At 43.3% G+C, this 27,006-nt stretch overlaps 1 protein-coding gene across 4 annotated transcripts in view; it reads left to right on the forward strand.

The window, feature by feature from the left end:
- The window catches only part of LOC122807740 (laminin subunit beta-1-like), a 2,263,691-nt gene that overhangs the window by 1,292,335 nt on the left and 944,350 nt on the right, over positions 1–27,006 (forward strand). For all 4 annotated transcript variants that reach the window (XM_044078727.1, XM_044078725.1, XM_044078726.1 and 1 more), the window contains one exon: positions 9,481–9,560. In XM_044078727.1, the coding sequence (XP_043934662.1) occupies positions 9,481–9,560 (80 nt within the window). The remainder of the gene's footprint in view (positions 1–9,480; positions 9,561–27,006) is intronic.

A 27,006-nucleotide genomic window follows, 5' to 3' on the forward strand; every position in this document is an offset into this window, starting at 1 on the left:
AATTTCTGCTGTAGACATCCTGTCTCTTCAGTGAAACTGGGAGATAAACACAATTGTAAAACAATTCACTTATCATCAGGCTCAACAAGGAGAAGGTCTCGGTCAGTTGTCTGTCAGGTGCCAGAATCTGCCACATCACACACGCACTTAAGTCTCTCCACAACAGGTACAAGCTTGACTCTGTCATTGTCCATTTTGAAGTGAATGATTTGAGACGTACCTTCCTGGAATAAATGAAGGGAGACATGATTGAGCTCTTAGAATATGTGTCCCAGGCAGGTAAGACCCCTAGCCCTAAGCAGTATCCTACCTTCACCAAGAATTATACCACAATACCAGCAAAAATAATTGCCTTAAACAATTGGCTTTTTTCCGGTGTCATTCCAAGGGGATCCAGTATCTGTCTGCCTGGGATGACATAGTTAACAGGCCTCAATGCTTTGCCAGAGATGACCTCCACCTGTCATCCCTGTGATTCTGAATCCTTGCCTCCCCCATTGTGCCTGTTTTAGGCAATATCCCAAAGACAAAACTTCCAACATAAAAGATCTGTCAAAAAATCAAATTGAAGGTCATGCTGCTTAACACTAGGAGCCTTAATGTGAAAATGCACTCACCGGAGGCTCTCCTCGCATTGGAAGATGTCGATGTCTATGTGGTCATGGAAACTTGGCTCAGGACTGCAGAGAACACACCTGCCTTACCAGGCTAGACTTCATTTCATACATTCCCACCCCAAAATGAGTCGGGAAGATTAAGGGTGGTGGAGTCTCTATCTTCATTAAGGATAGGCACACCTCCAGACTGGTTTGCCAGCATGATGCACTGGAACTACTCCAGGTGGAACTGACAGTTGGCAAGACACCCATCCAAGTTATAGCCGGCTATAGAACCCCTCCATGACTCAGGACACCCACTGCTCTTCCCTAAACCTACTTGACTCAATCAAGGTACCCCCTAACACCCTGAACTACCCCACCATAGACTGGCTGAACTATTCCTGCACTAATGCACTCACCCAGTGATTCCTTGACTTTATCAGTTCTAACACATGAGACTAGCTCATCTCATCCCCCACAATGGGAGATAACATTCTGGACTTGGTTCTCACCAATATGGACGAGCACTGCACCACTCCCATAGCATGTTCTTCCCTAGTGAGATCAGATCATCGGTCTGTCTCATTCAAAGTCTCTATCCCACCCCACCCCCCCTGTAACCAGGCTAAAAAACTTTGCAAAAGCTGACTACAACCTCCTAAGGGAGGGTATCAGTAGATTCACACCACAACCACCCTCAGAGGATGCAGAAAACTATGCTTAACAGTACACCAGTGCAGTATACAAGCACCTGTACAACTGCATGGGCTCAACATATCCAACAGAACTAAAACCTGCTCCTCAAGGAAACATAAACCTGTCTGGTGGATATTCTCTATCAATAGGCTTTACAACAAAAGGAAGAAATTGTTGTCCAAGAGTAAAAAGGAACAAATTTCAAATTGGAAAAACTCCCTCCTTAGCCTCAAGAAGCAAATTAGATCATCAGTGAAAACCTCCAAAGCCAATTATGAATTGAAACTAGCCTCTGAAGCAACGGGAAACCACAACTCCTTCTTCAGTTATGTCAGAAACCTCCATGGCAAAGCCCAGGTTTGTTCCGAATTAGTACTTAACGGTATCACTTACACTGATCCTGTTGACTTAGCCAACCTGCTAGCAGATAGGTTCAGCGCAAACTTCACCCCCTGTCCCCCCATAGGCCCATTCAACATTCCCAATACTTGCCCTGCACCTCACATCTCCATAGATCAAGCTCTGTCCAAGGCAAAGAACACAGCTTCCATGGGATCTGATAGCATCACAGGCTGTATTCTGCACCATCTCCAGAAAGGACTAGCCTCACCATTCAGCACCCTGTTCAACCACAGCCTAAGTACAGGCTTCATTCCAGCAGAGTGGAAAACTGCCATTGTCATCCCTTTGTACAAAGGTGGTGCCACTACTGACCCGGGAAACTGTTGCCCCATCAGCTTGACAAGCCTGATCTGTAAAGCCATGGAGCATATTATTATGGATCTCATAAACAAGGACATAGGCAATCTCCAAGCACTTGACCCCACCCAGTTCAGATTCTTCAAGGGCAGAGCTTGCCTGTTGAACCTGGTTAATTTTTGGAGACTATCACCAAGGCCCTGGATGAGGGAAAGGCAGTACATACAGCTTACCTTTACTTGGCCAAGGCTTTTGACACAATCCCCCACTCAGGCAACATTAAAAAGCTAACACACCTTGGCGTAAATCCCTATCTCATCAGGTGTGTGGCCAACTGGCTAACCAGTAGGACCCACAAAGTTAAAATAGGTGCCTCCACCTCTGACAGCAGACCTGTCACTAGTGGTGTTCCCCCGGGATCTGTCCTGGGACCCCTACTGTTTGGCATCTACTTCTCAGATAAAAGCGTCACAAAAATAAAATGCAAAAAGAAAAGACCAAGAAATCCTTGCACCAATCTTTATTAAATGCATTTAACTATCCAGGCTTGAATGAAGCATGCAGTATTACATGATTATTGAAATTGAAGAGCCTGGAAAGATAAAATTTAACTTATAATTTCATTTAATGTCTATTAGAGGTTTTATAGTTAATCAAGTATTTTTATTTTCATTCTTATGTCTATCTTTACTCATCCTGGTTCTTGATATTTTTTGTCATAAAATGGGGCGGTAATAGGTTAATATGACTTTCATTTTGTGTTCCTAGGTTATACTAGGAGCATGCAGATTGGTTCTTATAATCATGTGATTGTGTTTAAAACTTGTAAATTTGTATGTTTTTTACATTTGCCTTTTGTCTGAAGAAGTTTGCAGATTCTGCAAATGAAAGCACTTAATAAAAAATTGCTTCAGCTTTCTGCAAGGATGTTGTTTTTCCAATCTACTTCTCAGATGTCCTGGCAAAGACAAACGGCATGTTACTGACCAAGTTTGCAGATGACTGTAAGTTGGATGCTGTCATTGACTCTCCAAATGATGTTAACATACTGCAAGAGGATCTCACAGGAACAAATGACTGGTGGCCTTAACTTAAATGCAAAAAAATGTATTATCATACCATTCAGCAAAAGCATGGCTCCTATTGCTTACCGCATCAACAGCAACCCCCTAAACACACAACCTGTGGTGAAAGACCTGGGTATTCAGGTTGACAACAAGCTCACATTCGACTATCATGTAGCAGAAGTGGTCAGAAAAGCCTGTTACTTGGTTCATCTCATAAGTAAATGGATTGCATCCAGAAAAAAGGAGGTTGTTACCTCTCTGAGCTCCTCCCTCATTAGGCCAGTTATCGAGTATAACACTCCATTTGGTATGTACCTCTCCAAACACCTGAACCAACTGGAAAGGCCACAGAAATACCTCACAAAGAGAATCCATGACCTCCAAAACCTGTCCTATGTGGACAGGCTCAAATCACTATCACTCTACTCAGTATTATACAGATTGCTCAGAGTTGATCTTTGTCTCGCCTACAAGACAATCTGAGACCCTACCCTACTAGAGATGCTCCATATCCACAAGTCTAACTCCTCATGCATTACACAATTGAAAGGCTTAAATCTAATATGTGACATTAACAAAACTTGCTGGAGACAACAGGTTCGTCTCCCAGAGGCTGCCTCCTTGAGTACTTCTCTCACCCTCTTCAAGCACAACCTTGATGAGTGGATGGGAAACCGCAGATTTGTCCGAGGGGTTCCACCTGTGTCCCTCATTGACAGGGGCAACAGGTGCTGACTAAGGTTTCTTTTTTTGGGGATAAACTCTTGGCTAGGCTTGTAAGGGCCTCAGGGCCATTAGCCTAGTAACCTCCTATGATCCTATGAACAAAAGATGTGCTTGCAGTCAATGCTATAGAGAAGTCTGTATTATATTACAATAAATGTTAGTACTTTGTGAGCTAAAATTCATATAGCCAAGGTACAAAGAGCAAAACTGTTAAGCAGAAAATTTCTTCCTTCATTACAATCATACCGGTCAATTTCTTAGCACAAAAAATATGGACAAAGCTTAAAATAATGGGGGACAAAGGACCAAAAATAGGGATGGATTTTAAATAATGTTCTTATAAACCTAGAAAGTTACCAGAAGGACAGGATTTGTGATACTGTGCATTTTAAGAAGGATATGAAGTCTGAAACTCAAATGTATGTTATTATTTAAGAACTTTAATACTAAGTTATTTTCCAGAAAACCGCAGATTTTATTAGGAACCGACCAAAAGTTTGAGGCAAAAACCTAGACATTCTGTGAAAATTTGGACAGTTAAGAGGTATGGTTACAATGTCTAACTAACTGTACAATATGTGTTTTTTATGTTGTGAGTTTTGTTCCTGAAACACTTGAACAAAAAAAATGCTGAATCCTCTTTACAATAGCCTGCAAAGTAATTCCTTATTAGTTCTATGATTAGCAGACAGGGAAGTAGCCTAAATAATGACTTAGATACCCCATAATAGGTATTTATTAATTTCATTTTTGATAGTCATATGGCACATGAAAAGCAAGGATGAGTTTTCCTGTCATGACCTGGGCAACAGGAGTGGTTACTGGTGCTACTGCCACAAAGTGCTTACCTGTCACGTCATTTTCTCAGCTCAGGTACATTCTGTGCATAGTCTTGAGGGCCCTCCTCATGTGTTGGGATTTTGCCAGGTGCTCTGGTATTCTTCTACATCCTAAAGATGTGCCGCAGGGAAATTGGGGATCCAATGCAATTTGTGAATTTTTTTGTGCACTGTACAATATGGGTAATTAGAAAATGAATGCAAAAAAAAATGAAAGACTATATTTATCAAATAAATGCAACAATGAAGTATGATAAAATATTAAAGTGATATAAAGAAGTCTACAAACAAATATTAGACAACTTGCCACACCTTTTCAGGGACACATAAGTGAACTGTTGCCATATGTAATGTTTGACAACAGAAAGGGAATGAATTCTGCTGCTAGTGACAGGATACTGTCAGATATAATGAATGCATTATTAACTTTATCTGGACATCTGGTTCCCATTTATTTTTCTGTTTGCTTAATTTTAGTGAGCTTGTGTCACACTTCTGTTATGCCATTGGCAGGGTTATTTTTATTATATAGCAGGTATGTGAATTGGACCTCTAGAACCCACTTTGAAATCACAAACTAGTTAGAGAATAGAAAGTTAATTGCAGCATCTATGTGATACAATAATGTGCAACTAAATAAACAAACAACAAAGATACAGTATCATGCAGTCAGCAAAAAATGTACAAAGATCAGTGTAAGACAAAGAAAAAAACTGACAAAACTATGTTCTTAAAATACATTCTGCTGTATATGACAGACATAAACAAATTAAATCAGAAAAGTTTGATTCTAAGTTTCAGATCCAGTGTATCTGCATTTTGCTTGCTGCTACAGGTGCACTTTAAACAAGATGGTGAAGGAAGGAAAGGTATGGAGCTGACAAAAGGTTCTTGGATATATGTTCCAGATAGACAGGCCCAGGTAGGAGAAAGTTCTGTCAGCACAGCCAAGTGAGTAAAGATAAATAGTAAGTAACACAGCAGTAAAGTCAGAAGATCTAAGATATCTTGAGCATTATTTAACAAAAGGTGGTCAATGTAAGGCCTTGCACTGACCCATGCAAGAATTTTATACAGAGCTCTGCAAATGAAAATAGTTAGTATCTGGGTAATTAGAAGCTAGCCAGACTGATTTTAAAGCACTAATAGATCATCTTGCCAGTTCCATCAATGAAGTGGCAGATGCAGTTCTGCACTGTAGTTTTGCATATTTCTGTCAGGTGAATGATGGGAAGGGTGAAATCAAGGATGGGTGGAAGTATCCTTTGTCAGTTGTCAGTCTTGTCCTGTTTAGTAAGTAGATTGGAAATTATTTTGCATTTATAAAGCATATGTATATAATTTATGTTTATTTTTCATAACTCTATTTTGAGACTACATCAACAAAGGTGTGCAATAAATATTAAACCTACACACCTGTATCTACGTTCTTGTTTTGAGATTATGTCAACAAAAATGTGTAATAAAATTTAAACTTACACACCTGTATCTACACTATGACACTGTTTCTGCATCATGAATGTGATTATGATATGAGAAAGCTGCTCTGCAACACCTTGTATAAAATGCTTGACCACTGCATTTATGATCATATCATTAGAATATTATTCTGCCAGATTTGCCTGTTGCATAAATCTACTATAATGTATCCCAACGTGATTTCATTGCTGAAACCTTTGAGGTACTTTCACATGCCTATATATTTTACCTTATTACTGATAAAGTGCTCTGTACATCTGATTTCCTTCAAATTAAAAATAAATAGCACACATGGAGTACATTATTATTTGTTGAACTAGCTTGCTTGACTGAACAATTCAAAATTTGGATATTCAGACAGGAAGCAGAGATAACACAATTCAGTTCCACAGTATATGGTTTCATACATATATTCTTTAACTACGTCTGAAATCTAAAAGGGAATACCCAGCTATGTGATGAATTGGTTGTGGATGGCACCAACCGGAGGTAATACCCAACCTGCTAGCTGACAGATTTGGAGCAAACTTCACCTCCCCTGTCCCCTCTAGTCATTCCCCCAAAGTATACCTGCCACCATTCCTCAGCCTATTATCTCAAGAGAGCAGGTCATCTTGGCACTCTCCAAGGCCAAAAACATGCCTCCAGTGGGACGACAACATCCCAAGTTGCCCTTTAAACAACTTAAAACATGACCTAACAGACCCATTTGGATCCCTGTTTAACCACAGCTTGAAAAGTGGCTATGTTTCAGCAGCATGGAGGACAGTGGCAGTAATCCCTCTGCACAAAGGTTGACAAGCAACCAACCCTGGGAATTATAGGCCTATAAGCTTGACTAGTCTCATCTGCAAGGCCATGGAGACACTCAATATGGACCTTATTAACAAGGACATAGGTAATCTCCAAACTCTGGACCCAACCCAATTTAGATTTATTAAAGGTAGATCATGACTGTTAAGCATGGTTGACTTCTTCAAGAAAGTCACCAAGGCCCTGGACAGGGAAAGACATTGCATACCACCTGTCTTGACCTAGCCAAGGCATTTGACACAATTCCCCATTTAGATATTATAGAAAAATTCTCCCAGTTGGGAATTAACCCCTACATTACGAGATGAGTAGCCAACTGTCTCACTGACAGGACACACATACTGTCAAAGTGGGGCGACTTCACCTCTAACAAAAGCCCAGTCACCAGTGGCGTACCACAGGGTTCTGTGCTGGGCCCATTACTGTTCAGAATTTATTTCTTAGAAGTCCAGAAAAACTTGGATGGCCAAGTTCACTGACATTTGCAAATTGGGAGCAATCATTGAGTCCCCCAATGATGTTAATACACTGCAGACAGGGTTAACACAGAGAAATGATTGGTACCAAAGCCATGGATTAAAGCTAAATGCAAAAAAAATTATTCCCTTTGGGAAAACTGACATCCTGGCTAATTACATTAGGGGCAGCACCCCCTAAGTGTAGACCCAATGGTAACTGATCTGGGAACTCACAGTGATAGCAATCTGAAACTTGACCATCACATATCTACATTAGTAAGGAAACCTTTATATGTGGCACATCTTATAAGTAAAGGCATCACATCTAGATTTAAGGATATTCTAATTCCATTAGACTTGCCCTCATCAGACCAATAATTGAGTACTATACTCTCTTTTGCATGTATCTCACCAGACACCTGCAACAACTGGAGAGACCACAGAAGTTTCTCACCAAGAAATTACAGGGTATACAAAATAAGTCTCACAGAAAGTCTGAAAGCTCTGTCACTGTATAATGTCTCCTACAGGTTGCTAAGGGTTGACCTGTCCCTGGCTTGAAGGGCATTCTCTGACCCAGCCCCGATGGAAATGCTACACATTCATAAAACAAGCTGCATGAGGTTCACTCTCTCCAGGAATTTTAACTCTAGCCTCTGACATGAACAGTGTTGGAGAGATAGATACGTCTCCCAGAGACTGCCACTTCTCTGGAACAAGCTTCCAATTCATGTGAAACAGAGCCCCTCCCTGACCATCCTCAAACGCAACCTAGATCAATGGATGGGTGACTGCAGATTCACTCCTGGGGTGGCACCCATTTCCTTCTTGGACAGAGAAAGTCGATATTAACTACCATAGATCCTCACCTCTCTGAACTTCACTCACGTAACCACCGACAGTTGGGACAATGCAGGATAAATAAGGCTAGGCTTGTAAGGGCTCTAGAGCTGTTAGCCTAGTAACCTTCTATGAACCTATTTATGGATTTATTTAACTAGGTCAAAAAGCATAAATGTCAGAGTCCATGATGTTGACTCCAAATGATCGTAATTAAGCACATTGATACACTACTATGCATGGGCCAAGCATCAGTCTCGGCACGTGCTAAAACAGAAAAAGAAAAGAAAACATAATTTTTTTACAGGGGGCACACCACAGCCCCAGCTAATTATATATACTAACTCTGAGATCACACAGTTCGCAGGGAAAGGGCAAATTTACCCACCCCCAAAATTGTCCGATTTGCTAATTTTGTCAACCCCTTTTGACCAACTGTTTAGTTGAACAAATTGTGATGACAGACAGGATGCCAATCAAAGCTCCTTTTCACAAAATTAGAAAAAAAGCATATAGAAATACACACACACACACACACACATATATATATATATATAATATATACATATATATATATATATATATATATATATATATATATATATATATATGTAAAATATATATATTTTATATATATATATATATGTGTGGTTTATATATATATATATATATATATATATATATATATATATATATATATATGTATATATGTATATATGTATATATATATATATATATATGTCACCTTAATATCCTGAAAGCTCAAAATCCTGAATCATATAGTTAGGGTTAGGGCACAGGTGAGGTGAGTGTGCGATAGTGGCGTTAGGGTTAGGGTATATATATATAGTGGATATATAGTATGTATGTGCAGTGTAGTGTAGCTATATAGTCTGTGTTGGTGTCCTGTATGTTTTTTCAGTTATATGAGATCAGGATTTAGAGTTATCAGGATTTTGAGCTTTATTTTGTGTTCAGGATATTTGAGATTCAGGATTTCCATATATATATATACTCATATACATACATGTATGTTTATTTATACATACACACGTGTATATACATGCATGAGTTTTGCTTAAGAAGGGAGTCATTATAGGTTATTTGCCAGGCTAAAGAAGAAAGTGATATGTATTAGTCTGTTTTACAGGAGTTCTCATCTACTTAAAAACTGGAACTTGTCACATCTTATATAGTAACTATTTAACAAAGTGGAGCACATCTATACATTCTAATATTTTTTTTCCTGTTCTTTCTTTCTCAGCCTGAGTATTGGGGTCTAAGTAATGACATCAATGGCTGCAGACCATGTGAGTGTGATTTTGGAGGTGCCTACCATAACAGGTATTTCAACAAGGCTTTGCATTTTCTTTGCAGGTTTACAATTATAAAAGAGTTTGCTTGCTTTGCTCTGTTAATAGATTGCACATTTGTTAGTACACATATAATAAGTGATTTCACCTATAGATAAAACAATAAGCATCACTAATTTGCTAGAAATTGAAAATGTTATTTTAAGTTATAACATGGAAGAAATAGGCATATGGTAGTGAAAATTATGTGAAATTACATCAGAATTAGCACACAGCTTGTTGCTGAATGTGACTCTGTGAATATGTACCTATGTATCTGTATGTATATATACATATATATATATATATATATATATATATATATATATATATATATATATATACACAGTTTAATTACCTTTTGAAAATATGTATATATACACAGTTTAATTACCTTTTGAAAATCAAGGGCTCTTGCAGCCTTGCTGCCTTGTTCTCAACACATGCTGCATATGCTTGCATGTTAACCACTGCTACCTTCCCAGGCAGTCTGATTTATTACTGATATTCATTTCATGAAGCAATAGCTCCTAGCAATACTCTTTCTCCAGTGGCCTGCAACATGCAAGTTTAATGTTATGTCTTCCCAACTTAGAATTGCTGGTTCTGAATATTTTATTTATTTATATTTAGTTATTTATTTGTTTTGCCTCTTTGTCTGATCATTGCAATGGCCCACTGAGGTAGAACCCATATTTAGTAGAGGCATAGAAGAAAAGCTCTGCAGACTGTAAAATTTAATTTGTCAGAACAAAAATACCACTATGAGTAGCACTGAAGAATTTTCATTGTAGACGTATGTACAAGATAAGGCAAGAGATTGGGCCAAATTCAGGAAGCCTCCGTGTAAGAGTTATAACTCTTACACGGAGGCTGCAGTTAAACTGTGTGATGTCAGCATGTCATGCATATGCATGAGGTGCATGAGGCATGCTGAATCACACTAGTAACTCTTACACGGTCCGTGTAAGAGAGTAGAAGCGTGTCTGTAGGCTAAGCCCTGCAAGCGGACACGCCCCCGGAAGACTAGAATGGCTGAAAGTAAACAGCCACGAGAGAGGCCATGGAAATGTGAATAAACACAGTACACAACACATGCCCCGATAGACCATCAGTGTATAAAGTGAAGAGATGTTATAAAATTAAATTAAAACCTTTTTTTTTTTAAACCCGTAAATGTTTGCTACTGTGTGCTCGTGTGGGTGTGCTACTAGCGCAATCACAGTTAGCAGTCAGTGGAAAAGGATATAAGAACTAAATATGCAAAGTAAGCCAAGAAGTAATAGCTTAGTGGTAGAGTTGCCGGCCTAAGAGTAGGCAGGCAGGGTTCAAGCACCCACAACAACCTTTTTTTTTTTTTTGTAAATAAGCACTAAAAGCCCCTGACAGTATTGTACAAATGTAAATGTATTCCCTTTTGTAAAATGGAATGAAATGGAGCATATATTCGAAGTAACACAATAATAAAAATAGTCAGAAATGTACTGATAGCTAAGCTGCTGTGAGACGGAGTGCCCGTAGCTGAGTAGTGTTTAAAAAGCTGCAAACTGCGTGCCCGTTGCTAAGCACCGGTTTAATAGGCTGAAACCGTTTGCAACTAGCTGTGCTTAGCTGAACATGTGTGTCACTAGCCAATTAAGGTTTATCCCAGCGCACACCGTTTGCGCGGCGCTCCCACAAGCTAACTGCCAGTGCGCGAGCGCAGACCTGGTTTTAAGTGCTTAAAAGTGCTTTTGGCATGTTTGATTGACAGGTCCTCAACTCATATCTTTCAGGAAAATCAAAAATCAGTTGTCAGATTCGAACCCAGGATACCATGCACTAGAGTCAAGGTACTAAACCACTAAGCCATGACAGCAATACCTAGAAAGGCAGAAATAGCATATATATGGGATAAAATCCAGAATGGAGCATGATAAAGCATTTTCAGTGAAGTAGATACAATTCCAAAATGGCCAATCAGAGAAATGTGCGGGAAAAGCGGCATATATAAGCCCCATAGGCGGGAATACACAGCAGAAGCGATTGTAGAACAGACCTGCAGTTAGAATGAGTGGAGTAGGTGAGGGACGTTGCTTTCGAGCACAGCGTTGGGGCGTTGAGGAGTCCAGATACATGGTCTGGCTCCTTGTCCATCATCACGAGGCCCAACTCATGCAGGGCCAGGTCTCATGGGGAGCGTATAGGGCAGAGGCATGGGACCAGTTGGCTCGTGATCTGACCAGTGCTACTGGCATTCCACGCACTGGTGAGCAGGTCCGTCACCACCATGCGGACCTGAAGCGGCGCAAGGAAGACCAGTTGACCGAATGGATCCAGGAGGCCCGGGATATGCCCAACGCCCCACTACTGAGTAAGTTACATTTTGCTTATGTATGTAAGGATTTCAACTGGCTGATACCATGGAGATGTGTAGCTCAATATTATTTCCTTTGTATTACAGCTGCAGGTGTCCGCTCTGCGAATCGCGAGATGTATGCCCGTAGGCTGGTGCGGCTGCGCCACCATGCAGGTTAGTAACCCCACCCATTACTTGTAAATAAATATTGTACTGTAGCATGTATCAGAACACTGCAGTGTATTGATTAAAAGTAATATAATGTGCAAGCAGGAATTGTAAGTCTGCAGGTATGGCTGCAACAAGTTCATCAGTATGCAAGTGTAACTGGAAATATAATTGATAGAATTAAACAGTGCTGTAATACAGATGTCCCACCATGAATTAAATATAGTGTAACCTGCAGTAGTCCCAAGAGTACAGCTTTAGAATCTGAGGTAGTCATATGTGAGATATATCCCTGTTGAAATGCTGAATCATGACAGAAGTGAGGCTGTTGGAAAGTGTTTGAATCACCACCAGTCTAACATGTGAACAAAGCCTAGAAGTACCAACCTGAACTGTGAAGTTGCAGGATGTGTGAGAGTGACAGAAAGGGTCATGTATGAATAAATAAAGTAGTAATAACCCCTGAATATAGTAGCCCCAGTGTGTTTCTACAGAACTAAATGCATGTGGGAAGTACAACTTAATATCCCAAACTGATTTCAGTGTGTCAGAATCTGGAATGTCTAGGCCAAATGCTGTATATGGTGATCACAGTAAACAATTTGCAGATAGAATGAATGATTATCTGACAGACTAAACAGCCATAGTTGTCCCCTGTCCTGTCATCAAAGTGTAGCAGGATGATGTATCTGATCAAATTCAAAATAAGTAGGATAGTGATGTATTTGTAACAGGTGTAGCTTGACAGTCAAATAAAATTTATTTTGAAACATCAGCCTCAACTTAATTGTGTACCTATTACAAATGTAAATCAATGTGTAACATATGAATGTGTCATCACTTTCTATCTCCGCCCAACCCTATAATTCCATATAACAACACCCACTAAATAATGGTATGTGAACATTTCATTAATCATGGACATTTGTCCGTTTCAAAAATATATGCATGTCTGTTCGTGCATGTGCCCTGTTCATACCTGCAAATCTGATGGCCTGTTGCCATTAATCAACCCTGCATGTTGTTTGACTGTGTATTTCTGTTCAAATAATGCATGTGATATTGATATGCCCCTTGTTCAATGGTGTTAATATCTGGGTGTTTGTTTGATGGGAATACCAATGCATGCTGTTACAACTAATCTGAATGGAATAAAATGCCACTAACCCAAACTAACATAACAACTCACAAACCTAGAGCGCTTGGGAAGGCGGGTCCCAGCGGACCCACCTCTCCCACCTCAGCTGGCGCCTGCACCTGGCACTAGTGCCCAGGCGGACCCCCTCCGGTGGCCCTGTGCCACCTTGGTGGAAGCGCTGCAGGGGATGGGGCCGGTCCCCTCTGCAAGTGTGGCGGAGGGTTCGTCCACTCACCCTCCATGGTGTCCGGTCTGTGGTGCGAAGGGAGATCCAAGACACTGTTCTTGGGCCCCTCGCCAGCTTGAGGCTCGTGTGGCACAGCTAACGGCCCGGCCGTTGCCCGCCTACACAGCCCCAGCACAGCCCGTCCTGGGCTGTGAAGGAACAGTGGCAACTGCCTATGGGTGGGGATATCAGTTCCACTGTTGCCATCTGTGGGCTCATGCATCTTGGAAATCCCAACCTCCGTCCCTGTCAATTGTGTAACCCCCACGTGTGTCATACACCGCCCCTGTATCGTCTTGTCTGTCTTGTCTGTTAACCTACCCAACCTACCTCCCCAGCTATACCGACTTCCTTCACCTGACATACCACTCTCACCTGAAAAAAAAAAAAAAAGGGCACTCTGTACCCACAAAAAATTACGCCCCATACATAGCTGTCCATGTCGCACACATGTCTGCTTGACATTGAAACAGTTAATTACAATTGGCTCTACAACAAATATTAATGTTGTCCTGACACCTCTCTCAGGGGTGAAAGGTTTCCAATGTCTCACCAAAATACATGGAAATGCACAGCTGTTGCTGCCAAAGACATGGGCATCTATGGGCCTTACCTACATCCCTCCTGCAAATCCAACGCTTGTTTCCCTACTGTCTTACCCTCTTTGTGACCCCTTTTCACCACTTTCCTGTCACCCCTTTTTCTTTTCTTTCAAAGAAATTAGCGCGGGTGTCGCTTGTGTTAGCGGAGCTCACCGCCAGTCTTGCATGCGTGAGCTCAGCATAAGCGCAGACCTGGTTTAAAGTGCTTAAAAGTGCCTTTATGGCACTTTGATTGACAGGTCCTGTACTCAGTTTGAAAGTTTAAGAAAAATAAATTCCCACTGTCAGTCTCGAACCCAGGACCTTGGTAACATTAGTCTGTATGACCTACCACTAAGCCATGCCTGCTTTACAAGAACACAGTGCTAAAATAAATATAACATGTAATAGTAGGAATCAGTATAAAGGCAATATAGGAGATGTACTATCCAAAGCATGTCAGGTAGAGTTTTAATGGCCAAATTACTGGATTCCCATACTAGTTCAGTGTGAACAGAAACAGCCCTGCTACCTGTTAGCTTGTACATAGTAGCGTAAGGTAATGTACATATGTGAAGGTATGTATATCTACACATACATATATATAAATATATATTAATACATATGAAATATAGTTGTAGGTCTCAGTAGCCATACACACTCACTACAGGAAACAGTGAAGATATATGCAGCAACCAGAATCTGCAACACAGCCTGGCTCCTGTGAGACCTACTAACCCCTTTAACTGCTTAAAGGTGCCTCCAGCACTTTGATTGATAGGCCCTATACTCAACTCAAAAGCAGAATATGAGCATACTAGTAGGCCCTACCACAAGACCATTGTAACACTAGTCTGTATGACCTACCACTAAGCCATGACTCTCATACAGGAATATAGTGCTAAATAAGTGGAACATGTAATAGTAGGAATGAAGATAAAGGCAATATAGTATGTCTACTACCCAAAGCATGTCATGCAGACTTTTATAGTCCCAATTACTGGATTCCCATACTAGTGTAGTGTTAACAGAAACAGCCCTGCTAATTGTTAGCTTGTACCCAATAATGTCAGCTAATGTACATATATGAAAGTATGTATATGTACACAGATATATATATATTTATATAGCAATACATATGACATATAGTTGTAGGTGTCAGTATGCATACACACTCACTACAGGGAACAGGCAAGATAAATGCAGCAACCTGAATCTACAACACAGCATGAAGCATGGGAGATGTACTAACCTTCACACTCACAAAACACTGTCAACAGCATACCAGCATGGTCCACGCCCTACAATCTGAAAGGGCACGCCTATCTCACATACCCTTTTATAGCAGTGTCCTGAAATCACAGTGAGACATGCAATCAGTACACACCCAGCTGCATGCAATTAGCAAATGCTGCCTTACAATTGGTGCAGAGGCCATCACATGGACCTATGCAGATACCTACAAAAGCATTGAGTACCCACACTACACTCACGCAATACATTCATTGCACAAACACTACGGATAAAGAGAGAGAGAGAGAGAGACAGAGAAAACAACCAAACAAATATTAGGACTGCCAGCAGCAAAAGCAGCAGCAAGCAGCAAGGAGCAAGCAGCAAGCAGCACCACTGGCACAGCAACAGCTGCCACAAACACAGGTAATGCAAAGTAGCAGGTTAATCCTGTGTATACTGTGACACCTCAAATGTATCATAGTTCACTATCTATAGGTATGTCCATGAGATAGGTTGTGTGTACATAGTCATGAAATATAAACATATGTAATATTGTTGTACATGTGGGCCATAACTAACACTTCCATAGCTTAGAACACAAGGCCAGTTGTGCATATGATGCAGTAGTTCCCAGGGTCAGTAGAGGTTCCTCCTCATTGGTGTGGGACCACTGTGTATGTATGGCACTGTTCAGGTACATATCCTGTAGTATGGCCAGGGATTAATATCAGTCTGTCATGTGGTGCTATGTCCTCCAGGGGTGAATGTAGCACACATCCAGGGATACCATTTCGTAACAGTGATGATATGTGTTCTGCAATGATGAGGGTGGCTCTCACCTGGACATGTGAGAGGATAGGGAGGTTACAGTCATCTGGGATAACTAATAACACGTGTGTAGGACAATGGGGGTACCTGCACCTAAACTGTCTGCAACAATGTTGCCAATATCTGTGCATTTGGTGAATGTGAAGCATCTTAACACTGCAGACAACAGATGCCTCCCGTCATGTGAATCTGCCCTGTGCTGCAGTAGCCTCCTACTATTGTTATACAATATGCCTGTATCTGTAGTCCACTGGACAGGATTAATAAGTGGTGTGCAGTTGTTCTGGGTTAGATAACTGTGTGCACAGTACATGCAGTATGTGGGATGTCTGTGGTAAGCATATGCAAAGGTGCTGGCGGTGTGTGTTGTGGCTTCCACTGGCCCAGTGGGCTGCATGGATAGCATCACTGTCATAACTACTGAATAACTGTGTAATTACATGCATACATAGCAAGGTAGTGTACTGTGCTTGTGGTGTTGTTCGGATATGTATATCCAGGCTGAGTAATGTGTGTCCACATCACAGGGTTGGATGGCAGCACACATCCAGTATGTATGGATGAACACCCAGAATGTGTCAGGCGTGTCACCTGTGCAGAAGTATCTGGCCATTACCTGTGCATCCCCCACAACACACACACATGCAACATATGGCAGAAGTACTATAGCAGTACACACATGTTCATAGGTTCATACTAGGCTATCTGCCCGAGGGCATTTACAAGCCTAGCCCATCGTTTTGTGGCTTCGCCACCCCTTTAGTATGGGGAACTATACCCATTATTTTGCTGTGCCTCTGTCGAGCAGTGACACTGAGGTAATCCCTGGGGTATATCTGCGATCTCCCATCCATTGGTCAAGATTTCTCTTGAACAAGGCCAGCGAGTGCTCTGCCTCACATATAGCGGGATTTTGTTCCACAGCATAGGGAGTCTTTGGGTGATGAATCTATCCCTCCAGCACGTCCTATTAATAGCCGTGTCGAGGTTTAAGTCTCCGCCCTTGTGGCTCTGATGGATCTAGATTTTTTGAGGTGAAGCATATTCATCAAATCTGGGTTTGACATGGCCTTGTATGTTAGGCAAAGGTCACCTCTGAGCAAGCGGTGGCGACTGAATAGAACATACATGGACATGCTGGAGGGCATATTCCTAACGAGAGGCTCCCTTCACTCTGTAATGAGCTCGAACAGTTGAGAATGAACAGTTCATAGGTTCATACTAGGCTATTTGCCCTAGGGCATTGGTAAGCCTAGTAGAATGTGTTTGTCTTTGCCACCCAATCACAAGTTATGCTGCTATGCCCTTGTCCGACTTTAGTATACTGTGCCTCTGTCTAACAGTGACATAGAAGTGATACCTGGGGTACAACTATGATCTCCATCCACTCATCCAGATTCCTATGGAAGAGAGTCAATGAGGGACTCTGCCTAACCAGTAGTGTGAGCTCATTACAGAGTGAAGGGAGCCTCTCGGTTAGGAATATGCCCCTCCAGCATGTCCATGTATGTCAGTGCTGAGGTCCAGCTCTCCTGAGCATGTGGCTGTATGGGACTCTGATTGCCTGAGGTGCATCACGTTCATTACTGCTAGGTAGGACATGGCTGTATATGGCACGCACAGATTGCCTCTGAACAGGCAGTATGCCACTGAGTCCAGCTGGATTCACTTTACCTGGGCAGCATATGACATCTGTGTGAGCCATTGCATCCCCTTGATGATGTACTGTTGTCCTGTACCAGTTGCTGTAGGTGTCTGGTTAGGTACATCCCAAAAGGTGCATTGTATGCAATTATAGGCCTGATGATGGATGAGTAAAGAGGCACAATGACCTCCCCTGCCATACATGTGAATCAGTCATGATTAGCTGGGCTATATAACATGTCTGTCAATCCACGTTGGCCATGTGGTAGACAAATGACAGACCGCTACCATGTTTCTTCCCCAGGTCCCCAACTTCGTCTTCTGTACTCAATGGCCTAACACCTATGTTGTACTGTGCCACCAATGTGGAGGCATGGGAATCTGCATTGAATACTGATACTCCCCTCCCTTGTTCAAGTGTTGGGGCCGACAAGAATGGTAACAGCTATAGCGTGGTAGTACTGGTGTGCTCCTGTGAAACCTGAAACAGGTTCATGTTACTGCACAGATATCGATGTCCAGAATGCTAGGTAGGGTTTTGAGTGCGTGCATCCTTGGGTCTAGTCGTCCAGTGTTGAGTAGCATCACTCTTACTTCCTCATCCTTTGTGATACAAATGGATGTGGGTTTGCCTTATGAGCCTTGCCTAATACAGGCACTATGGGTGTAGCAGGAGGCTCCGCCAAATGTCAATAGGACTGTGGTGACAGGTGCAAGCTGTCCCTAGCAAAGCATACCACCCCAAGATGGCAGGCATTGGCACACCTGTGAATGACACCAGTATGTCAGTCAATTGTTGGAAGGGATCATCGTGCCTTGATATTGTGGCATCGTTCTAGGTGAGGGTAGGATGCTACTCAAGGTCAGGGTCAAACTGTCTCGGGCTACGTGCTCAGAGAGCTCTGTAATGTCTCATGTCATGTAGTCCAGGGAGGAATGTGTCAGGCCATTCACAGCAGCATGGACATTGACTGAGTCATACCTGTACCTGCCTTGGGGTTACCTGAGTGTTTGTGTTATGTGGCAGGTCATAGTGCCTGACAGGCTGCACACCGTGACCCTCACCTCGTTAAGCCTGGTGAGCGTGATGTGAGTGTGCCTGATGATAGAGGCACCTAGTACAGGTGTATGAGGTGTGTTGTTAACTGTTAATGGCTGTGAGTGTTCAGCACATTGGCTTTGTGTGATATGTGTTGCACATGTTCGTTTATGTGGTAGTGGTTGCCTGGATGTCTGCTTAGGAGGTCTCTGCTGCATAGGCAGAGCTGTGGTCTGAGCCTACAAGTATGATCATGTGTGATCATGTGTTAGGTCCGCTGTTGTGGTAGGTCTACGTGAGACTGGAAGTGTAGTGAGTGATCCCCTTTGCCACCTGACTGGTTATGGCGGTATTGAGTAGACAGAGCCTAGCCTCCAGTCTGGTATATGGTTGCATCACTCACATGAGTTTGAATTTGTTGTTAGGAGGAGGGTTGTCTGTGTACATGCATCTGTTCTAACATTGTCTCTGGAGTACCACACTCACCAGCTGGACTGGGAGGGAACTGACAACTGACCTCTGGACATGCTAGAATACTATTGTGAACTCTGTAATCACTAATGATTGAAAACAAGGTCCAGTGGGGAGTGAGGGTGTACTGACATTACCTACAACTGCTGACTGATATAAAAGTGTCAGTGAGCAAATGCCAGGTAACCTAAGTGCAATGTGTCACAATTAAGTAAATGCAACAATGACAAGCAGTCACTTGCTGTCATGTGTAACATGGAAATGCGTACAGTAAGCAATGCAGATATCAGTAGTGAGTCACAGATGTGTTGAGAAGATGTGTACTATGTGGAAGTAGCATACCAGTGAAATAACAAGCTAACAGATAACAAGCATATAAACAAAGGTAGATCCAGGAGGCCTGGATGTAGTGTTTGCTACAACAAACAAGGTGTAGCAATGTCAGTAAGATACAGCTCAGATATGCAGGCACTATAAACCTGAAACCAGATGTCCCCAGCTATGAATGGCAGAGTACAGCCTATTGTCACACATGAGTGCAGACCACAAACCTCGTTAATGTTAAATAACTGGCCTGAAGGCCAACTGCCCATACCAGTAATACACTTGTACACTGGGCCCACAATCAGCAGTTCCCAACTTCAATGGATGAAAGATATGTGTCCTGCCACCACAGTGCTTGCCACCAACCTCCCTAATGTAAAACAACTGGTCTGAAGGCCAAGTACTTAGTACAAATGACATAGAATGATAGCTACACTGTAATCAGGTTTTAACCAAGCAGTAATAAGTAGAAGTTAACACTCCCTGTATAGAATGTGTACCATGTATTGTTGAGATACTATGCTGATAACCTGTTTGTGTACCTTTCCAGATAGACATGGCACCAAAAGGAATCCTGCCTACTCTGCTGCAGAGGATGGCGTGATCCACCAGAGCCTGGTGCGTGACTATGCCATCCTGTTCTCACGCACCACCCAGAATCAGCAGGAGAGGTCTGCACTGTGGCAAAACCTCGTTAGCAGGATAAATGATGTTGGCATGCATGATAGGACATATGAGCAGGTGAGACATCACTGCAGTGATTTGATAAGAAATGTCCGTAGCGTGCTGCAGATATCCGCAGGCAACAGGTTGCCACAGGTGGGGGTGGCCACACATACCCCCTCACCAGACAGGAGGGGCTACTGCTAAGTGTTGTGGATCCAGCCCCAGAACAACAGCAACAATCATGCATCCTGATGGAGGTTGGATCCACACAGCAGCAAGACAGCGGCGTGCAGGTAAGATGCCATATTCATTTATTGTTATTACTTTTACATTTGTTGACCCAGATAGTCTAGCTGGATATAAGTTCATTTTCAGTAGAGGCCTGTGGAGAAAAGCTCCACACATACCGTAATAAAGGCAGACAGACAAGTTGTTAATACAGACAGCCAACATAATAGAATTGTACACCAGCCTGTTAATTAAATCAACATACATGTAAGGAAGTCAAACAGTTTAGAGTCATACACAATGTACCGTTGGTTTCAAAGCAATCCTACCTAAAGCATAATGGTTATGCAATAAGGCAAAAGCCATATACATAATAGTTAGGGCTCAGAAGGGTAGAGAAGTAGAAGGAGTATGACAGATACAATGATATGGAAGAGGCAGGAGTCAAGAAGGGAAGTGAGGAAAAGAAGGAAGACAGTCAAGAGGAGGTGGGAGGGATGGGAGAAGTAGGTCAGAGCATAGAAGGACATCAAGGTGAAAGAAACAGGGTAGAAGCTAGTTTCTATGCACAATGAGGGGTTAAAGGTGAAGAGAGGGTAGGGAGAGGGACGTTAGCCTGGACTCCAAGAAGAACAAAGCCAGTGGTTTTGGAAGTACAGTTTGAGTTGGCGTTTGAAGAGAGGTAAGGGTGAGATTAGAGTTAACTCCTGGTATGTACATATGACTGTTCTGTGCGCTGTTACTTCATGCACGCATAAGGTGTGCATGTGGTATGTATCTGTCATCATGATATATATACAGACATGATGTGCAGCTGATGTGTATAAGGGAACTAGTGTACTACTGTACTGTATCATGTGCAAAACGAATGGCACACATGTGCCCACTGACATTACTCTCTTCACACTTCCAGGTCCCTCCCATCTAGCAATGAGGCAGGCCATACATGCTGGTGAGTCTTTTTAACATTATCTGTAAAACAATTTATAAAACTAGGAAGAGTAGTGTAACTCTGTAGTAGACATGCTGGTGACTGTGTTCACAATAACTGTAATTGACAGGTAGTAAATTGAGTAGTGTAACACGGTACTGATGTGTGTGTTTACTGTGGGGTGTGCATGTGTGCAAGTGTGCCTGTGCCCAAGTGTGCATGTGTGTTAGTGTCCATGAGTGCATGTGTCCATTTCTGAATGTGTGCATTAGTATTGAAGTGCATCTCTTTCAAATATGTATTGAGACTGTAATCTGTGTTCCATGTTTTCCTCCCGTAGGTTCTGGTGCTGCTCTGGTGACCTGCAGCAGGGAACCTGAATCTTGTGCCCCAGGTACTGATGATGATGAAATGTCTGTAATGGTGCAGGAAGGTGTGTCTGGGTCCGCCATTGGTCAGCCAATTGACAGTACACAGCTTTCAACCCGTCAATGCGCACAGTCATCCTGCCGTTACATCCTTTGTCACCATTGTCCCTAGGTGATGGACAGTCAGCAGTGGGCATAGATCAGGGTAATGTGGTACCTGTGGTACATGCATCCCCACAAGGCAGCCATGAGCAGGGGCCTCCAATGGTACCACGCAGACAGTCGCCCATGGGTTCTCGTGGGGGCATCCGTGGCCGTACTGCCTCTGGCCGGCGTGCCCAAGGAGGTATGTCAACCTCCACTATGTTTAGAACTGTCATGCAGGCACAGGCACGTATGGAAAGGTACACCAGACAGGGTCTGAGGGAGCTGAGAGCATGTCGCATAGCCATGACAGACGGCATGCGTGATGTTGCGAATGCTATCCGTAACTTCACAGATGTCGTTGACAGACGTTGTGGGGGCATAGAACAGCTGCTCCACAACCAGATGTCCATGGGCCAGGGCGATGGTGTGCGTTTGCGGCGTCGGCGTGGCGTATGCCAGCAAGAGCACCAGCTGGCAGTGGCGCGGGCGACAACAGGCCCACTCGCGCGCCTCAAGTGCCAGCACCAGCCCCAGCAATGCTGGGTCTGTGCTGTCATCCAGGCGCCCCAGGAGACCACGCGTGCGTGGCTCTGGACAGTCCCAACAGGGAACTGTGTCCAGTCAACACACCCCTGCTTCCGATGACAGTACCCAGTCTGGGTTAGTACGGATCTGACCCGTAGCACCCTGCCAGGCACAGGTACCGTGTCCGTGCCCACAGACACTGATCTGGATGACCTGACAGGTGCAGTCTGTGGCTGTCCACAAAACCCTGTACATGGCAGCCATTATGTGGGACTGTGTGCGTGCTTACACACATGCAGAAACCTAACACCTAGGGCAAACACATACACACACACACTGCACCAACAACGGTCCACCCTGTACTGCTGCCCCTCACAAACACACATACACACACATGTCAATTGGTGTTACCAGTGGCGGCTTGGGCATACCTAACCCACACCCTGTGCATATGATGACACTGTGCCACCTCCTGCATACTACAACATCGGTGCAGGTAAAGGTAAACACGTTGCTGATGCACAGGGTGACTACATAGATGTGTATAAGTAGTAACATGTTGGTAACTGTTGACTGTTGCAGTATAATTGTGTGTATATCCCAGCAGTCCTGCTGCAGTAACTGTATGAATGTCCTCAATTGTTATCTGCACCCATACTACTTAACAAAGTGTACCAGCTGCACACCATCACATGCTAACATTGACTATGGCAATGCGCATCTTGTGCTGTTATGTAGATTCAGCTACATGTATCTGTTCTGTCACACATGCATTTATACACACCCTGCTACCCACACACATGCACACGCTCACCTGCCATTCCCATTATTTATCACCCTACATGAGTAGCTGTTGATACATGACAGGTACACATTTCAGAAGTGCACTATGTTGTTTACTACTGGCATCCCCTTCTCTACCTGTACTCACAGGGTGCAGGCAACCTCATCAGTTGGAAGATGTAATGTGCATCAGGTACTGTAGTACCCTGATTGCCACATCAAACATGTTTCCCATACGGAAATGCACACACAGACACATCCCACATCCACACACTTGCCACATTCAGGCTTCAGAACACTATCTAGGTATATTCGGGTACATGTGCGTGTTACAGTAGCATGTAACACTATACTGAGTACTGGCAGTTAGTTGTCTGTTGTCATGTTGTCTGTATAGAATAAAAGAATTGTTTGATTATCCTACTCCGTTTTGTGGACATTACTTGAAGAAGTGTTACCTTACATGTGTTATCAGTACCACCACCTTCTGTTTTGTAGTTTTGTTTGTATAGGGTGCTATCAACATCACTGCTTGTTAAGGGTAATGACCACCCTGCAGTGCATAGCCCCATGTGGCAAAGCCACATCCCACCCCATCATTGTGCACACACACTAACCCCACCAACAGTAAAACACATACTTTCCATTTGCAAGATTCAAACCCATACCTAACTGTGCAATGACAGTAGAAACAGACACATTAGCAGAGTGTGCTATTTGCAGTAGTTGGAGAAATCTTTACTAATGCTGTACTTAGAGGTGCTGACATCATCTGTGTGTAGGAGGAGGGATGTGCACCCTGTAGTGTGTTCTCCCAGTTGGCAAAGGCAGTTAACCCTCCCAGCATAGTGCACACACATAAACCACACTCATACTAACACACATACATTCCCTTTGCAGGATTCAAACCCCTACCTAACTACGTTATGACACTGAAGAAAGGCGCATTAGCAGGCGCTATGCAAATTACTGGAGGACTTTACTACAGGTGATATAGTTATACAGTCCTGACATCATCAGTGTTTCAAAGGGGATCTGCATCCTGTATGCGATACTGTCACAGTTGCTAATAGGGACATTTCCACACACACACATCGATGTGTTGGAGGTTTGCATATGTGGGGATCCAGAACTCCAGTGTGATTAGTATATGGTTTGATTGCAACAATGAGGATATACTCCCAGTGGTGAGCAGTTTGTACTCATGTTTGTAAAGATCAGCTCTAGTATATCTGCCCCTCTTGTGGGAAGGTTGGTTACCTGTTCCATAGCCAAAGAATGTCTGATCAATGGGAACCTTAGAGCTTGGGTATTGTGGCTTGTGTAATGTTCACAGTCTATGTTTGGGTAGCTGGCATCACCCAGTATGATGGTGTTTGCAGAGTAATCTAAACTCTCCTGTGTCAGCATGAAGGCTGTGTGGGAGTCCTGAGTTTGAGAGGGTGCTGTAAGAGCTCCTCTGTGTCTCTTTCCATGTGGTCCAGGGAGGTGCGTCTCAGGTTGTTTGCACCAGCATGGACAATGTCTGCCTCATAGCTGTACTTGCTGTGGAGTGACCTGTGTGCCTGTGTTATGTGGCACATTCTATCACCCAACAGGTAGCTGACTGTGACCCTCACCTTGCTCTGTCTTGAGGGCGGCACGTCTGTCAACAGCTCATGTCAAGCAAGTGCACACCCCTCATAAATGATGTGGAAACCTTCAAAGGCCCAAGGCCTGTTGAAAATATGGACCAGACTGCAGATACCTGTATAGAGGCATTCTGTGGACACATTCAGGAATGCATGGATCATGAAGCCACATATGAAAGCATGACCCAATTCTCCAAAGGCAGATGTCCTGGGCGGACACCAGCCATAAACACACTATACAATAGAAGGATGACGCCACTACATGATACAACAACCTCCCAAAATGTGAAGGCACCACTGATGAGTATTGGAAGACAACTACAGGCACCCATATGATTGTCTAAGGCCATCTTTGAGAGAGGATTCCACAAGCCACTGAGGATAATCACAAGGCTGCCTGTAGTTATGTTAGTAACCTGGGTGGTACTACCCAGATATGCTCAGAGGTCACACAAAATATAAAACACACAGACATTGCCATCATCCTAGTGGACAGGTTCAATGCTGCCTTCTCTCCCCACCACACCAAAGGGGCAAATATGTCTCGCAGCACAGTGCTTCCCCCCCTGACATCACAGATGCTCAGGTAAGAGATGCCCTTCCCAAAGCAATAAACACTGCATCAATGGGACCAGACAGTGTCCCAGGCTGTGTCCTACATGAACCACAAGAAGAGCTACACCCAGACATAACACCACTGTTCAATCCCAGCCTTAATACACGATATGTGGCCAGAGAGTGGCATACAGCAACAGTGGTCCCTCAACATTCAGGTGGTGCCGTCACGGATCCTGGACACTACTGCCCCATATGTCTGACTAGCTTTGTCTGCAAAGCTATGGCAAGGATCATCATGAACCTCACATATCTAGATATTGTGGACCTACAGACATGTCACCATACACAGTTTGGCTTTGTCAATGGCAAATCCTGCCTATCAAACCTGTTTGATTTCTTTGAAACAGTCACCAAGGCCACTGTCAAGGGGTAGGAGGTCCACACAGCCTACCTGGACCTTGCATAAGCCTTGGATACAATACCCCACTTGTGCATTCTAGGGAAGCTCACCAGTGTACATATTAACCCCTATGTCACTATGGGTATTGCACAGTGGCTCAAGGGCAGAACACACATGGTAGAATTGCTGGAGCCATGTCAGCCTCCAACCTGGTACAAGTGGTGTCCCACAAGGCACAGCCCTAGGAGCTGTCATGTTCATTATATATTTGTCATAGGTACAGGCCAACATGGAAGTACTGTGGCTCAGCAAGTCGCAGGTGACTGCAGACCGAACACCATAATCAACTCACCAGCTAACACCGCATCCTCCAAAGGGACTCTTGCAAACACGACTTGTGCCACAGCCATGGCCTCAACGTGAATGACAGAAAGAGTATAGTCATCCCCTTTGTCAAACACTAAGTGACCACAACGTACCACATATGTGTTAATCCAGTAAGTGCAGACCAAGGAATTATGGACCTTGGGGTGCGCGGGTTGATAGCATTCTACCATTTGACAACAACATGGACAAAGTGGTTAGGTAAGCATGTTATATGGGCCACATCATCATGGGATCCACATGTAGGCCAGGGGAGGACATTGTGCCCCTTTACTCATCCCTCATCATGCCCATAATTGACTATGATGAACCTGTCGGCATGCACCTTACCAGACACCTGCAGCAACTGGAGCTACCACATATGTACCTCGACAAGGGGATCAAAGTGCTCAAACAGATGCCACATACTGACTGGTTAAAGTAGCAGCAGCTCTACTCAGTGACATACTGCCTCTTCATAGGCAATCTGTGCCTGACATAGAAGGCCAGGTCATACCCTCACTTAATGGCCATGCTGCATCTCAGAATATCCAGATCCCACCAGGATACACGCTGGAAATACTTGAACCTCAGGAGTGATATACATAGGACATGGTGGAGGTGCACATTCACAACTCAGAGGCTCCCTTCATTCCTGCTTATTATCCCAATAGAGGTTAGGCAGACTGACTCAGTGACTATCTCCAAAGCGATATTAATGACTGGATGTGACATTGTAGGGTTACCCTGGGTATCACTTATGTGTCACTGTGAGAAAGAGGCACAGTATACTAACCTTGGAAAAGGGCATAGCAAGACAGATTCACAATGCATGTTGAAAGGCA

Source organism: Protopterus annectens, chromosome 7.part1 (assembly GCF_019279795.1).
Source record: "Protopterus annectens isolate FY-2018-M chromosome 7.part1, PAN1.0, whole genome shotgun sequence".
Taxonomy (NCBI): domain Eukaryota; kingdom Metazoa; phylum Chordata; order Ceratodontiformes; family Protopteridae; genus Protopterus; species Protopterus annectens.